General features: G+C 44.5%; 1 protein-coding gene across 1 annotated transcript in view; it reads right to left on the reverse strand.

Moving 5' to 3' along the window:
- PLBD1 (phospholipase B domain containing 1) overlaps nucleotides 1–14,634 on the reverse strand; it is a 69,249-nt gene extending 54,615 nt beyond the window's left edge. The window contains exon 1 of the mRNA XM_007967737.3: nucleotides 13,978–14,634. Within this exon, the coding sequence (XP_007965928.2) occupies nucleotides 13,978–14,092 (115 nt within the window). The 5' untranslated portion in view covers nucleotides 14,093–14,634. The remainder of the gene's footprint in view (nucleotides 1–13,977) is intronic.
- Nucleotides 14,635–16,053: the final 1,419 nt, after the last annotated feature.

A 16,053-nucleotide genomic window follows, 5' to 3' on the forward strand; every position in this document is an offset into this window, starting at 1 on the left:
AAAAAGTAGAAGCAAGTAGAAGCTATCACCTGTGACTCTGTCAGGTGTTGATAATTTTGTGGGTCCATCCCTACACAGTCCCTGAACTCATCACGCCCATCTCTCCGGAACTTCTGGTTCACCTCCATCCTTCGACCCATGCTCTGGATCTCACCCTCCCACCTTCTTTAGGAACTTTGTTCTATCCTCTATCCTCTTGCTCCTGTGCCCTAAAGCTCCTTCTCTCGGCAGTAGCTTCTCCCCCTTTGGCATACTTAACATGCTCCATTGTCTCATAGCTAAAAATAAACCACCTAACTACAGAAGCCATCTGGATCCTGTGACCCAATGGAGCTATTGCCGGAATCTCTCACTCCCTTCACGAAATCATTACAAAGTTTAAAAGTGTCCACACTGTATCAGGGACTGTTTTGAGTGCTGGTGACAGAGCTGTGAACATGACTGGCACAGTTCCAGGCCTCGCCTTTTGGAAAGAGGAATGCACTCACGCCCTGCACTTCCTCTTCTTGTCCCTTGCTCCAGCCGGCTGCAGTCTGCTCTCCACCTCCAGGATACCAACGCGGCTTCTGCCTGGCTCACTCACAAAATCCTTGAGTCCTAATGTCATGTGAACTTCTGAAAGCATTGGATTCGTGACCACTTATTCTTAAAACCCTTTCCTCCCACGGCCTTTGGGACACTACACCCTCCCCAGTCTCCTTCTCCTGTGCCTGCCTTTTTCCTCATTCTCCCCATAGGTTCCTCTTTATCTTGTATACCCCACAGCACATTTGATAACACAATCCGGATGACTCCATCGCACTAGAGATTCGAAATATCCTCCATCGTGATGCTCTCTCTCTTGGTGATCTCCCAGCCTGAAATTTGAATCCATCCTGGTTTCCTTTCTCTCTCTGATATCTTAGGTTTAATCAAAGCCTCCTAAATATCTCTCCCACCAGTCTCCACCTCTTTATCCCTACATTTCTATGTTACTTTAGGTAACACAACTGGCCGTTTCAGTATGAAGAGGACTTTTTCAAGGTTTCTCTGACCTTTAATCCAGTCTTCATTCTCTACCAGAGTAGCATTTCTAAAATGCGAACTGATTTTGTTAGCTTGCCTGCTAAAAATGTTCAACAATTTCTATTTCTTAAAAGTTCTGCTGCCGGGCGCAGTGGCTCACACCTGTAATCCCAGCACTTTGGGAGGCCAAGGAGGACGGATCACCTGAAGTCAGGGGATTGCGACCAGCCTGGCCAACATGGAGAAACCCCGTCTCTACTAAAAATACAAAATGAGCCGGGTGTGGTGGTGTGCGCCTGTAATCCTAGCTACTCGTGAGGCTGAGGCAGGAGAATTGCTTGAACCCAGAAGGCAGAGGTTGCTGTGGACCTAGATTGTACCATTGCAATCCAGCCTGTGCAAAAAAGTGTGAAACTCTGTCTCAAAAACAAAAAAAGCAAAACAAAACAAAAAGTTCTGCTTACCCACTTGGCCTTCATGACCTGGTTTCTATCTACCTATCCAGCTTCCTCATCACCTACATGCACATTTCATGATCCAGAGACCATTACATACAGCTCTCCAACCTGCCAGTAACTAGGTCAACACCTTTGACTTTGCAGATGCTATTTTTTCTGCCTGACGTTTTCCCTCTTGTTAGCCACCTAGCAATCTCGAAATTGCTGTTTAGGACTCAGGAGGCAGCACCTCTGTTGCAGGGGATGACTTCCTCTACAAGCTCAATGTTTGCGAGCACGCCTTCTGTAAGCCCTGTCACACTGTACTGTAACTTACATGCTTGCCCCTGCTCTTAGACTAGAAGCTCCCTGAGGCCAGAGACTGTATCCTCAGCACTTGTAGTGCCTGGCCCATAATGGGTACTCAATAAATATTTGCGAAAGGAAGGAAGACTTAGAAAGAAAAAGAAACAAGGAAATAAGACATGAAGGAAGGAAATGGTAAAATATGGTGCGTTCTTTTCTCTGTCTGAGAAGCCATTGCACATATGCTCTGGTTTAAGAATCTATACATTCAGGTCAGTCACCAGAGAGGTGGGAGGAGGCCAGAATGAGTCTCAGGTTTTAGGCTGAGACTCAGTGGATAGATGTTGTATCATTTACCAAGAAAGGAAGCACATGGACAATATGTCTGGGAGGGATCAGGAGTTTAGTTTTAGACATATTGAGTTTTTAGTGATTAAGAGGCTAGAACATTTTCACATTAAATATTTACACAGGGTTATTTGTTGGCAAACGTCCCAAATTGGACCAATATTTTGCTTTTTTTTTTTTTTTTTTTTTTTTTTGAGATGGAGTTTTGCTCTGTCACCCAGGCTGGAGTGCAATGGCAAGATCTCAACTCACTGCAACCTCCGCCTCCTGGGTTCAAACGATTCTCCTGCCTCAGCCTCCTGGGTAGCTGGAACTACAGGCATGCACCATCACACCCAGCTAATTTTGTATTTTTAGTGGAGACAGTGTTTCTCCATGTTGGTCAGGCTGGCCTCAAACTCCCGACCTCAGGTGATCCACTGCCTCGGCCTCCCAAAGTGCTGAGATTACAGGCATGAGCCACTGCGCCTGGCCAACATTTTACTTTTTGATGTTAAGATTGTCTATCAGCCGGGTGCAGTGGCTCACTGCTGTAATCCCAGCATTTTGGGAGGCCAAGGCAGGCGGATCACCTGAGGTCAGGAGTTCGAGACCAGGCTGACCATCATGGAGAAATTCCATCTCTACTAAAAATACAAAATTAGCTGGGTGTGATGATGCATGCCTGTAATTCCAGCTACTTGGGAGGCTGAGGCAGGAGAATCACGTAAATCTGGGAGGCAGAAGTTGCAGAGAGCTGAGATTGTGCTGTTGCGCTTCACCCTGGGTAACAAGAGTGAAATTCCCTCTCAAAAAAACAAACAAACAAAAAGACTATCACACTTTTCAAAATAAGACATACATGTGGCCAACAAGCATATGAAAAAAAGCTCAACATGACTGATAACTAGCAAAATGCAAATCAAAACCACAATGAGATATCATCCCACACGAGTCAGAATGGCTATTATGTAAAATGTCAAAAAATAACAGGTGCTGGTGAGGTTTCAGAGAAAAAAAAAATGCTTATACACTGTAGGTGAGAGTGCAAATTAGTTCAACCATTGTGATGATTCCTCAAAGACCTAAAAACAGAAATACCATTCAACCCAGTAATCCCATGACTGGGCATATACCCAAAGGAATATAAATTGTTCTATCATAAAGACACATGCACATATATGTTCACTGCAGCACTACTCACAATAGCAAAGACATGGAATCAACCTAAATGCCCATCAGTGGTAGACTGGATAAAGAAATTGTGGTACATATGCAGCATGAAATACTATGCAGCCATAAAAAAGGATAAATCATGTGTTTGCAGGAACATGGATGGAGCTGGAGGCCATTATCCTGAGCAAACTAACATATGAACAGAAAACCAAATACTGCATGCTGTCACTTATAAGTAGGAGCTAAACAAAGAGACACATCGTTTAGTTCATTATGTTTCTAATGGAAACACAGAAGGGAACAACAGACACTGGGGCCTACTTCAGGGTGGAGGGAAGAAGGAGAGGATCAGGAAAAATAACGAATGGGTACTAAGCTTAATACCTGGGTGATGAAATAATTCATACAACAACTCCTGTGACACACATTTACCTATATAATACACCCATATATGTATCCCTGAACTTAAAATAAAAATTAAAAACAGAAATACCATTCAACCCAGTAATCCCATTACTGGGCATATACCCAAAGGCATATAAATCGTTCTGTCACGAAGACACTTGCACACATGTGTTCATTGCAGCATTATTCACAATAGCAAAGACACGGAATCAACTTAAATGCCCATCAGTGGTAGACTGGATAAAGAAATTGTGGGGCGTATACGCCATGGAACACTATGCAGCCAAAAAAATAAAAAAGACCATCTATCAAACATGCCCTAAAAGTAGAGTCTTAATACTTGAGCATCATGGCACCGTGGTCCAGGGGCTCGGTGATAGGCTGGGGCTTAGTCAGGCTTAGAAACTAATCCTGATTAAACTCTTAAGGAATGATCTGAGTAGGCCTAAGTCAATTTACTTCTGAGTACAATGACCATCATGGCAGGCCTTCACAATCGCTAAATGGAAGTAATGGCATTAAGAAATAGGGAGGTGTCAAATAATTTGCCAATAAACTGTGGTTGACAAATAATTGTCTGATTGTTAATGGAGCCATTTGGCCACAATTTGACAATTGTAGGCAGCACCCACGGAAACTTCCCTTCTCCACCCAAAGGCAATAAATGTGTTTTCCAAATTTATTTTTGACCACATATCCCCAGCTTTTCTCACACATTCCCTTCCACCCTCACCTCCAGGGAGCCTTGTAGGGAAATGAGGAAGTGTGGTTGCTTGCATAAAAAGCAGAGTCATAAACAGGAACCATAAAACAAAAAAGGAAGGTGTGTCTCTTTTCTTTCTACCCACAAAGCATGATTTTAGCTTTTTCTTCTTCTCCAAAACCTTGGCATTTCTCATCGTTAGGCAACCCAGGCCTGCCTTCACCTTCCAATCAATCAACTCCTTTTTGCTGTAATTTGGGGCTTGCCCAAGGCAGTCTGAGTACTAAACCAAGAGCTATGTTTTCACTGTTGCTGGTCCTACCTAATTTCCTGACCACAAAAAGAAACTTCTGCAAATATGTGCTTTTTTGACACTCGTGTACCTCCATGCATGAAAAAACCTTTACTCAATCCCCAAGAGATTTTGGTGAGAAAAGTGTCCTGCCAATAGCTTAGCATGTGCTTTGAGAATAAAGCCCAAAATCAGAGTCTTCCCTCCACTCCAGCCGAGGTCCTCCACTCCTCAATGTTTTCTCTAAGTTTCAACTCTTTCTGGTTCTCCCAGTATTCATACCATTTTCTGATTTTCTTAAAACCTGTAATAGGTTAAGCCATTGTACTTTTCCATTTTTAAAAGACATCTGCACAATGGGAGGTGAATGGTCTGAACAAAGTAATAGTGAAAAAGGTAGAAAAATAGTACATCATTCTAATGCAAACCTAGTTTTATACAAGCTCTGTGAAAGTGGGGACTATTTCTGCTTAACACTCTATAAACCTGATAAAATAATGTTTCTTTGACGAATCTAGTTTGTGTGTGTTCTTTAAATGAAAAGAAAGCCATTTATTTACTTATTTATTTATTATTTATTTTCAAGCTGGGGTCTCACTCTGTTGCCCAGGCTGGAGTGCAGTGGCACAATCACAGCTCAGTACAGCCTGGAATTCCTGGGTTCAAGCAATCCTCCTACCTGAGCCTCCCAGAAAACGAAGCTCATCAGAGCACTCATTCACAGAAGTTAGTGTGAAATAGCTCAACTAATTATGTTTTCAAGCCTGGGTGAGAGACTTACTAAATGGCTCAGAATCTTGGATTAAGTCTATCCAGCCCCAAGAGCAGGAGCTATTTGTTGATATTTTCTTTAGAGTTATGAAAATGAAAAGTCAGAATTCAAACATTTTAACAGCAATATCCTCAAAATCAATGCACTTGATTAAATATCTGTTGAATGAATGGGAATGTTATTTATAAAAAGTATTTTTCTTCTATAAATAAAGATGGAAAATATGCCGTCATTTTTATATTTCTATGTAAAAGCCCAAACACCAAAGTTAAAGTTTTTGTATTAATATTTACTTGTATACTCCAATTAATATTTTACTTATTTATTTATTATTATTTTTTTGAGACAGAGTTTTCGCTCTTGTTGCCCAGGATGGAGTGCAATGGTGCGATCTTGGCTCACTGCAACCTGCGCCTCCCTGGTTCAAGCGATTCTCCTGCCTCAGCCTCCCAAGCTGCTGGGATTACAGGCACGTGCTGCCACGCCTGGCTAATTTTGTATTTTTAGTATAGACGGGGTTTCTCCATGTTGGTCAGGCTGGTCTTGAACTCTGGACCTCAGGTGATCTGCCTGCCTTGGCCTCCCAAAGTGCTGGGATTACAGGCATGATCCACTGCAACTGGCAATATTTTCTATGAGTTCGTTGTTTTCAGTTGAAAAAAATTCCTACCCTGTCTTAGAAAGAAAAAAAGTGTATAAAATACTTATAAGTAGCTTAAACTATTCTCTCCCATATTTGGATACTATAATAATTTTTCTAGCACTTCATTTATGAAAAAGCAGGTAGTTTTCAACCCCAAGCAATGCAATGTTTATTTAATATTTTCAGAAGTCAGAGGGGAAAAAAAGAGAAAGAAATGAGAAATAGAACAAGCAAAAGATGTTAGAGAAAATAGAAAAAAATTATAATGAAAATAATCTATTCATATTGGGTTTAGCTAAAAATTCACTGGTTTTGGTCCTTGAACTGCTTTTGTCTTTGGTGTCTGCTCAGCTGGTCTCTCAGTATACCTCTGTGTGCCTTGGCATGGCACTTGCCTTCTTTGAAAGGTCTCCCAGTAAATTGATGCCTGGTTTTTGGATTTGTTTTGATTCTTCATTGGCATCACTAAGGAAATAACTGATTTGTAAATTAAACAATCTCCAGTAAACAAAATTGTAAGTAGGTGTTTAAGCCTTGGCTCTCTCCAGAGATCAGAGGCTAAGGTGCCTGCTGGAAGGAGGATTACTTTGCAAGTACTCCCAGAGAACAGAAGCGAGGGGCTGGGAGAGTGAAAGGGAGGAACACCGATTTGAGGGTGCATTCTGAGCTGCTTTCCACTGTGGACACAGGGGTGATCCCACTGGGACTAGCCTCGGAAATCTTCATCCCAGGCAGGGAAGACCCAGCTACCTGCTCCCATCTGATTAAGGTTAAACGTTGCCCTAGGTAAGTGTTAACTCCCTCACTCCATGTCTGCATGTGCTCCAGGACTAAGTGGCTGTGATTGCAGAGACGCCCTGAGGTGGAAAGTAAGAGATTTCTACAGTGAGGCAGAGATGAGGAGCTTTAAAAATTAGCTTCAAAACAACAATCCACGAATGCAGAAAAATGCTGGAGATTTGCTTAGATCTGGAATGATCCCTTTCCTTCATCCTGTTGAAACATACCCGTTCGTCACTGGCAGCTGAAATCAGAGTTCTTGCCAAAAGCCCTGTCAGCAGAAAGTCAACTTTGCCTCATTCTGGTTCTCTACTCTTAGCTCAGTCCTCATCTAGATTACTTATTAGTTATGTATTTGTGTCTGCTTGGTCCCAAAAATTTGATTACAAGCTCCTTGCGAATAAGAGGTGGAGTCTCACATTTCATTGCATCCGCTCCCTTGGGCCTAGCACAATGCTCTATGGATTAACTGGCCACCTGGATCCCAAACTTTCCTGTTTTTGAGACAGAGTTTTGCTCTTGTTGCCCAGGCTGGAGTGCAATGGCACGGTCTCGGCTGACGCGACCTCCGCATCCCGGGTTCAAGCGATTCTCCTGCCTCAGCCTCCCGAGTAGCTGGGATTACAGGCATGCACCACCATGCCCGGCTAATTTTGTATTTTTAGTACAGATGGGGCTTCTCCACGTTGGTCAGGCTGGTCTCGAACTTCCGACCTAAGGTGATCTGCCCGCCTTGACCTCCCAAAGTGCTGGGATTACAGGTGTGAGCCACCATGCCTGGCCTGGATCCCAAACTTTCACACTGTCTGGGAAGGTCACACCTGGTGACAGATTTTATCAAGTTATATAAACTTGATAGCATAGTCATTCTTGATTTCTAATTACGAATTAGAACTTTGGTGTCTTAGGTTTGAAAATGACCTCAAAGAGAATAACACCGGTGTGAGTAACTTGACACTCCCTTATGCTGAAATTATTACTGCCTATGCAAGGCAGATGGACAAATTTCAGAACCAGCCCATCTCTTTCAGTGAAGTGCTCATTCTGTTTTCAACTCTCTCAATCAAGAGACTTACACAATTTTCTCTAGGAAGACTGTAACATGGCCAGGTGTGGTTGCTCATGCCTGTAATCCCAGCACTTCGGAGGCCAAGGCAGGCTGATCACCTGAGGTCAGGAGTTTGAGACCAACCTGCTTAACATGGTGAAACCCCGTCTCTACTTAAAAATACAAAAATTGGCTGGGTGCGGTGGCACACGCTTGTAATCCCAGCTACCTGGGAGGCTGAGGTAGGAGGATCGCTTGAACCCAGGAGACGGAGTTCACAGTGAGTTGAGATCGCACCATTGCACTCCAGCCTGGGTAACAGAGTGAGACTCCCTCTCAAAAAAAAAAAAAAGAAAAGAAAAGAAACCTGTAACATATGTTATGTATGTAGACAGTGTTTCAAGTTTTAAGCTAAAATTTCCCCATAAATTCACTACCTCTATTTCATTTTTTACCATATTAAGTAAATTCCTGTTTTGCAGTAGTGCAAAGAAGCTACATAATAACCTTATTAATACATTTTCTATTCACATTTTCAAGCTGGATGTTCGAAAGATTGTAACATGGAAGTTGTATAAACTAGAACTTACTCCATTTTTTAAAAAGGCAAAACCTAAATGCATAAAAATTACTTAAGATGCTGAAGAAAATAAATCCCTTGGGTTTCATTCCATGAAGGGTATCACTACCTCTTTTGTTTTGCTATCTCCATAGTTCCCAATGTCTTATAATTTGAAATCTAACAAAAGCAAAAGATAACAAGTGACAATGTAAAATTCATGTCTAAGGAAGTATGAAAACAAAAATTTATTTTCTGCATGTCAGAACACTCAAGAAAAAAAAAAAGAACACTCAAGAAAAAGTTCATATGTTTCATAGTATATATATGTGTATTATAAAAATAAACCACCATAATTTTTTTTTTTTTTTTTGAGACAGAGTCTTGCTGTTGCCCAGGCTGGAGTGCAGTGGTGCGATCTCGGCTTGCTGCAAGCTCTGACTCCCGGGTTCACGCCATTCTTCTGCCTCAGCCTCCGGAGTAGCTGGGACTACAGGCGCCCGCCACCACGCCCGGCTAATTTTTTGCATTTTTAGTGGAGACGGGCTTTCACCATGTTAGCTGGGATGGTCTCGATCTCCTGACCTCGTGATCTGCCTGCCTCGGTCTCCCAGAGTGCTGGGATTACAAGCGTGAGCCACCGTGCCCGGCCCGAAAATTTTTTAAAAAAATTGTTTTACTTCAATGAAACACTGAAGGAAGATCCTTTTAACTTTTCCTCAAAAGAAAGATTTTTAGCTTTGCTTCCAAATTTATGTTTTCAGAAGGACCAGGAAACAAAGTTTAATAACAAAGACAAGTGGGCAGTTCCCTCAGACTTTGTTCTGGAACTTATCTTGTGTACATTATGCAAACAAGTTGATAAAGGGAGAGAACGAGAAAATGTTCAAGTTGGCACTGGGCACGATGACTTACACCTATAAACCCAGCACTTTGGGAGACCAAGGCAGGTGAATCACTTGAGGCCCAGAGTTCAAGACCAACCTGGGTAACATGGTAAAACCTCATCTCTACAAAAAATACAAAAATCAGCCAGGCATGGCGGTGCGTGCCTGCATCCCAGTTACTCGGGAGGCTGAGGCACGAGAATCACTTGAACCTGGGAGACGGAGGTTGTAGTGAGCCAAGATGGCGCCTTTGCACTCTAGCCTGGGCGACAGAGCAAGACATTGTCTCAACAACAACAACAAAATTACTTCAAAGCACATAGATTATCATCTTCAATCCTGCCTGCCTTATCAAGACATGATAACTTTTTAGAGAAAAGCAACTTCAGTGGCCACTCAATTATATAGCACTTACTGCATGTCAGGCATACTGTTTCTCACAACAACCCCATGAGATAGACACTTACAATACCCATCTTCCAGATGAGGAAACCGAAGTACATATAGAGAAAATAACTGACTAAAGGTCACATGGCAAGTGTTGGAGTTCAAACACAGGCATTAGGGTTCCAAAGGATTTCCTCTTTCTGGAATTCTGTGTTACCTCTCTAATACTATACTTCCAAGAATGAAAGGCTTCCGTGTGAAGAATGAATATACTGAGCAACTGTGAGGCCTTATGTCAAGTGAATTGGGAAGTAAGAATGTCCTCAGAGACCAGGTACAGTGGCTGTCGCCTGAACCCCAGGGCTTTGGGAAATGAACCTGTGGGAGGATCACTTGTGAGCAAGAGTTTGAAACCAGCCTGGGTAACATAGTGAGACTCTGTCTCTACAAATAATTTTTTTTTTTTTAATTAGCCGAATGTGGTGGTGTGCACCTGTAGTCCCATCTACTCTGAGGCTGCAATGAGCTATGATCGTACCACTGCACTCCAGCCTGGGTGACAGAGCAAGGCCCTATCTCCAAATAAATGAATGAATAAATAAATAAGAATGTCTGCAGAGTTAAAGGATCAACTGAAACTGGCCCCAATCATAGGTCTGCCAAATCACCTTGGAGACTGAATGTTTCAGGATGTTAAACTTTTTGACAACAAGATGAAGGTATTAACTGTTATTCTCAAGTGGACACTGGTAAGCCATGGCAGTGTGGAAAAGGCAGTGTCCCAACATCAGGGGCCAGCAATGCCAGGCAAGCACCGTGCAGTGGAGGGGCACTCTCTCGGCTGACTCAAGTATATGATGTATATGATGCCTACCAGGAGACAGGCAAATCAGGCCTCCAGACTGACAATCTCTCATGTTATCTACCCCCATGTGGTTTGATTACAGTGAGAAAGTGCCTACAGCAGACCTCACAAATATCCAGTCTGCCTGACAGTTATATTTCTAACTAAAAATTAACACTGAGTCTGATGAATAGACTTGGGTGTGTATCGGGATGAATCAGCTTCCTTAGTTCTGATCAGATATGGAGCACTAGAAAGACTGAATTTCTGGAGTCTAGCCCTGCAAGACTGAGGGCCAGATTCTGAACCAGTTTTACCAATATACATATCATCTTATGAGTCTCTCAGCAGCCAACCCTAGGTAGGAATGTCTGCAGAGTTAAAGGATCAGCTGAAACTGACTCCAATCATAGGTCTGCCAAATCACTTTATGGAGACTGAATGACTTCCAAGATGTTAAACTTTTTCAGAACCAGGTAAAGGTATCATTTATTTCTCTAGTGACCACCTGACTTCTCCATACATACCACTTAGAAAAAATTATATAAGGACCTTCTAAAATCAATTATGGGGATTTTGATCTGGAAAGATAAAGGTAACACCGCACGTCTGAAATCATAGCTTGAAAGATTTGGCTAGAATGACTGTGCAATTATTTGTCAACTTCTGGAGTAATAAAACTATGAAGTAACCTTTACAAATTGAAGAATATGCAAGAATTAATTAAAAGTGGCCGGGCATGGTAGCTCACACCTGTAATCCCAGCACTTTGGGAAGCTGAGGTGGGCAGATCACTTGAGGCCAGGAGTTTGAGACTAGTCTGGCCAATCTGTTGAAATCCCGTCTCTACAAAAAATATAAAAATTAGCTGGGCATGGTGGTGTGTGCCTGTAATCCCAGCTACTTGGGAGGCTGAGTCAGGAGAATTGCTTGAACCAGAGAGGCGGAGGTTGCAGTGAGCGGAGATCATGCCACTGTACCCAGCCTGGGGGGAAAATAAAAATAATTTTTAAAATAGTAAAAACATAAAAATAAAAGTGAAATTAAAAATTGAAGAAGTTGTTTTTGGATACATAGATGCATGTTAGTGGATATAAAATCCATTCCAAGGGGATGGACATGCAATCCCTTTAGTGTTTACTGAATTCCTACTAAATTCAGGGTACTGAGCTGGGTGCTTCAGAGAACACAAGACAAGTGAGAGGTAGCAAGTCCCAGTTCTTTACTCTTCGGTTGCTCGCAGGCTAGTAGAAGGCAGAGACCCAAAAAGCCTGAAGGGAAAATAGATTAATGTGGGTAGGACAAAGGAAACAGATCTCGTCTGCTGAAATAGTGTGGCATCACCAGACATCCTTAACACCTATGTAAGTAAGAATCCCTTCCAGATTGCTGGGCATGGTGCTATCAGGATCACTTCACCTCAGAAGTGTCCTTACTTTCTGCCTTGGCTCCAGAACCTCCAAGCATGGAGTCAGCTTCCTGTTGGAAGAACTGTTTAAGATGCAGTTTCTTACAAGGTGGTACCTTCTTGAATAAACAGTGCTCCATCTTCAGAAATCCAACATCTCTATCTCACTCCTCAGGCTGCCCCCTCCGCCTACAAAAACAATCTCAATCGTCCAAAAATAAAACAGAAAATGAAGGCCGGGAGGGGTGGCTCACGCCTCTAATCCCAGCACTTTGGGAGGCCGAGACGGGCGGATCACGAGGTCAGGAGCTCGAGACCATCCTGGCTAACATGGTGAAACTCCATCTCCACTAAAAATGCAAAAAAATTACCGGGCGTGGTGGCGGGCGCCTGTAGTCCCAGCTACTCGGGAGGCTGAAGCAGGAGAATGGTGTGAACCCGGGAGGTGGAGCTTGCAGTGAGCCGAGATCCCACCACTGCACTCCAGCCTCAGCGACAGAGCGAGACTCCGTCTCAAAACAAAAATAAAAACAAACAAACCAAACAAACAGAAAAGGAATATTTGGGACCCTCCAAAGCCACCCCCAGGTACATCTAAATGAGCTGTCTCCCTAGACTAGAAGTAGGCACCAAGGCCATCGCCATAGTTTAGGCAAAGAATACAGAAAATCACCAGTCAGGAGCCTATGGGTACATCTGATCCCACAGACTGGCACAGACTGGAAAAATTTAAGATCGAAGAGTGATAACGGCACAAGTTTCGAAAACGAAGGCACTCGATGATGGAAGGTGGTGTAACAAGAATCAGTACACATATTTAGAAAGGGGCGTCCTCCCCAAGCCCCACCCTACTCTTGTACAAGGTCAGCACAGAAAAGGGGATTATGAAATAAAACAAAATTAATTCTCTCTTAGTATTACTTTAGAATTCTTTCAAGTCCCTTAGTTATAGTTCATAATCTTCGCCTCCTTAGAAATGGAAATCATAAATCCAAGGCTTTTTAATTTCATTTCATTTAATTTTTGCAAAGGACGTAGATTTGCATGAATACCTGTAGAGATAAAACCTGTTTTTCCAAGAGGGAAGTAGTTAAGCAAATGCTCTCTGGCATCCCCTAGCTCTGTCTTATTTGCTGTGCTATCTTTATGCAAATTACTTCTGATCAGTCTCAGTTTTCTCATCTGCAGAATGGGGAATAGAATCCTATTTAGGATTATGATGAGACATATATTTAAAAAAAAAAACCGGCTGGGCGCGGTAGCTCATGCCTGCAATCCCAGCACTTTGGGAGACTGAGGCAGGCGGATCGCCTGAATCAGGCTTTCGAGACCAGCCTGTCCAACATGGTGAAACCTCGTCTTTACTAATAATGCACAAATTAGCTGGGCATGGTGGCAGACGCCTGTAATCCCAGCTACTCGGGAGGCTGAGGGAGGAGAATCTCTTGAATCCGGCAGGCGGAGGTTGCAGTGAGCCACTGCACTCCAGCCTCGCGGACAGAGCGCGACTCCGTCTCAACAACAACAAATCCAGAAGGCCCTTAAGCCCACTGCCTGGCATATCAAACTGACAATCGTGCAATCGTGTTTTTAAGCCAAAGTCACTGTAAATTTTTAAAACACAAAACAAATGGCAAGCCGGAACCCTATCTCCCTACAGTCTGGATAAATATATTTAGATGCCCATTGGCTGGAGTTTCTAGGACCAGCCCAGGCTCTGTGGGCCAAGAATCGGCGCAGGAGCAAACCAATTTGTCGGCCGAGAATTCGGGCCAAAACTTGTAAAGTTGACAGACGCACTCTCCAAGCCCTTCTCAAGTGCCCTCGCTGCGCGGCCGCAGGGCTGGAGCGGGACAGCCGGTCAGAGGCGCGTTTCTCCGCGTCCACCCGGGAACCAGACGCCCGCTGGACGTTAGCTGGGCCGGACGCGGGGCACTGGCGCGGACAGATTCCGAGGAGCCTCCCGGGCTCCCCTCGCCCAGGGCGCACTCTGCTCACCTGCCGGGTTCGGCGACTCCGCGGTGACCAACAACAGCGGCGGCAGCAGCAGCCGCAGCAGAAGCGGCAGCGTTGGTGGCAGCCCCGGGCGCCCGCCCGGACCGCCGCGGGTCATCGCTGCACCGCCACAACCTTCCTCTGCGAGATCAGGCGGCCGCGGCGGCCCGCGGTGGCAGAAGTTGCGAGAGCGGCTCGTGGTCGACCCGGCGGCGCCGCCTCTCCGAGGTGGGGCGTCCTCAACTTTCCTGTTTCATGAGGCCTGCCTGCTCCGGGCTCTGAGGGGCGAGGACGCTTCACGTGGTGGCCTGGGGCCCACCCCGCCTGGGAAAGGCGGGTCCTTTCGGTCTGACCCTCTAGCAACCCGTGGGCCGGTCTGGGAAAGTTCCCCGGCTGCGCTTATGGGAAACGCAGAGGCTGCCTGCCGCTTTCCTTGGCAGTTTGCGGCCCAAGGCTGGGGCGAATCAGTTCACGTCAACAGCACTGCTAGCCTCCGCTTCTGCGGTCGACCTTTTATCTCCAGCAGCGGACCAGGCGCCCGGGGCCCGGGTGACATGCGTGCCCTGCCTACACGCAGCTCGGATCCTCTGCTGTTTCTGGAGAGGCCTCCACGGGTCCATTTCCCTCAGCGATTAACGTGCCCCTCCTTCCCAGGCTGTTTAACCTAAATCCATGTGGTCTAGCTCAGATTTTTTATCCTTTTTGCTTCCTCTTCGTTGGCTGGAGCCACCACGGGAGGGTGATTCAGAAGGGGCTGACACTAAACACACTCCTACGTTTCTGTGGAGTCCCCATTTCTGTGTGGGGTCAGTGAAAAGTGACATTGTGAAGCAGTCAAAAGTTATGCCTTGGGTGACATTGTGAAGTTGGCACAGGGTGCCCTAGGTGACATTGTGAAGTACGCAAAAGGCATTTCATTCATTCAGTCAGCATTGGCTGGGCCCATCTTATGCTCCAGGTACCAGTGATATAAAGACAACTAAGAGCACGCCTCACCACAGACGAAAAGAACTGAGCCCGCCGGGCGCGTGGCTCAAACCTGTAATCTCAGCACTTTGGGAGGCCAAGACGGGCGGATCACGAGGTCAGAAGATCGAGACTATCCTGGCTAACACGGTGAAACTCCGTCTCTACTAAAAATACAAAAAATTAGCCAGGCGTGGTGTCGGGCGCCTGTAGTCCCAGCTACTCCGGAGGCTGAGGCAGGAGGATGGCGTGAACCCGGGAGGCGGAGCTTGCAGTGAGAGATCGCGCCACTGCACTCCAGCCTGGGCGACAGAGTGAGACTCGTCTCAAAATAAGACAAAACAAAACTAAGCCGTATAGATAAAAAAGTACACGGAAGTTGCCATTCTGCTGTATTAGAGCTATGTTTAAGGTGCAGTGGGAGAGGGGGAAGAAGGGAACAAGCCACCACTCAGATGGGGGCTTCAGCACCCTACTCTTCCTCTTGGCCTTTCTTCTAAGCTTAACCTGGGTATCAAGGAGAGATGAGAAGAGAGAATAAGAAGTACCTTTCATAACGGGGAAAATGCACTTGTAATTGTTAGAAAAGAAAAAAAACCTAAAAGTACATCAAATCTATGTGTAAATTGTGAAACACAAGTCACAGTTTTGTGGTCCAGGTACCATGGCTCATGCCTGTAACCCCAGAACTTTGGGAGGCCAAGGTGGGAGGATCACTGGAGCCCAAAAGTTCAAGACAAGCCTGGGCCAAATAGGGAGACTCCATTTCATTTTTTTTTAAATTAAAATTAAAGTCCCAATTTTGTTTAATGACATTTACTGAATGAAGAAATTGAGGACATTGTGGAAGTTGCACATTTTCTTTCAAGTTAGAAAATTAAAAATGAAGAAAAATTATGAAAATTTTGGTTGTGTTATGTTGGGAAGAGATCCACATTAGGCTATTCAAGGAAGTGGTGCCACCCCAAATATTTGAGTCATATTGACCTATACCACCCTCCTTCACCTTACTAACCCTTCTGATCCAAGCAGCCAAGTGTTCTGATGAAGTAAGGTGCATAGAAATGCCCAATGTGAACCTGAGGCATTCATTCATCTATTATTTGTCATCAA

Source organism: Chlorocebus sabaeus, chromosome 11 (genome assembly GCF_047675955.1).
Source record: "Chlorocebus sabaeus isolate Y175 chromosome 11, mChlSab1.0.hap1, whole genome shotgun sequence".
Taxonomy (NCBI): Eukaryota; Metazoa; Chordata; class Mammalia; order Primates; family Cercopithecidae; genus Chlorocebus; species Chlorocebus sabaeus.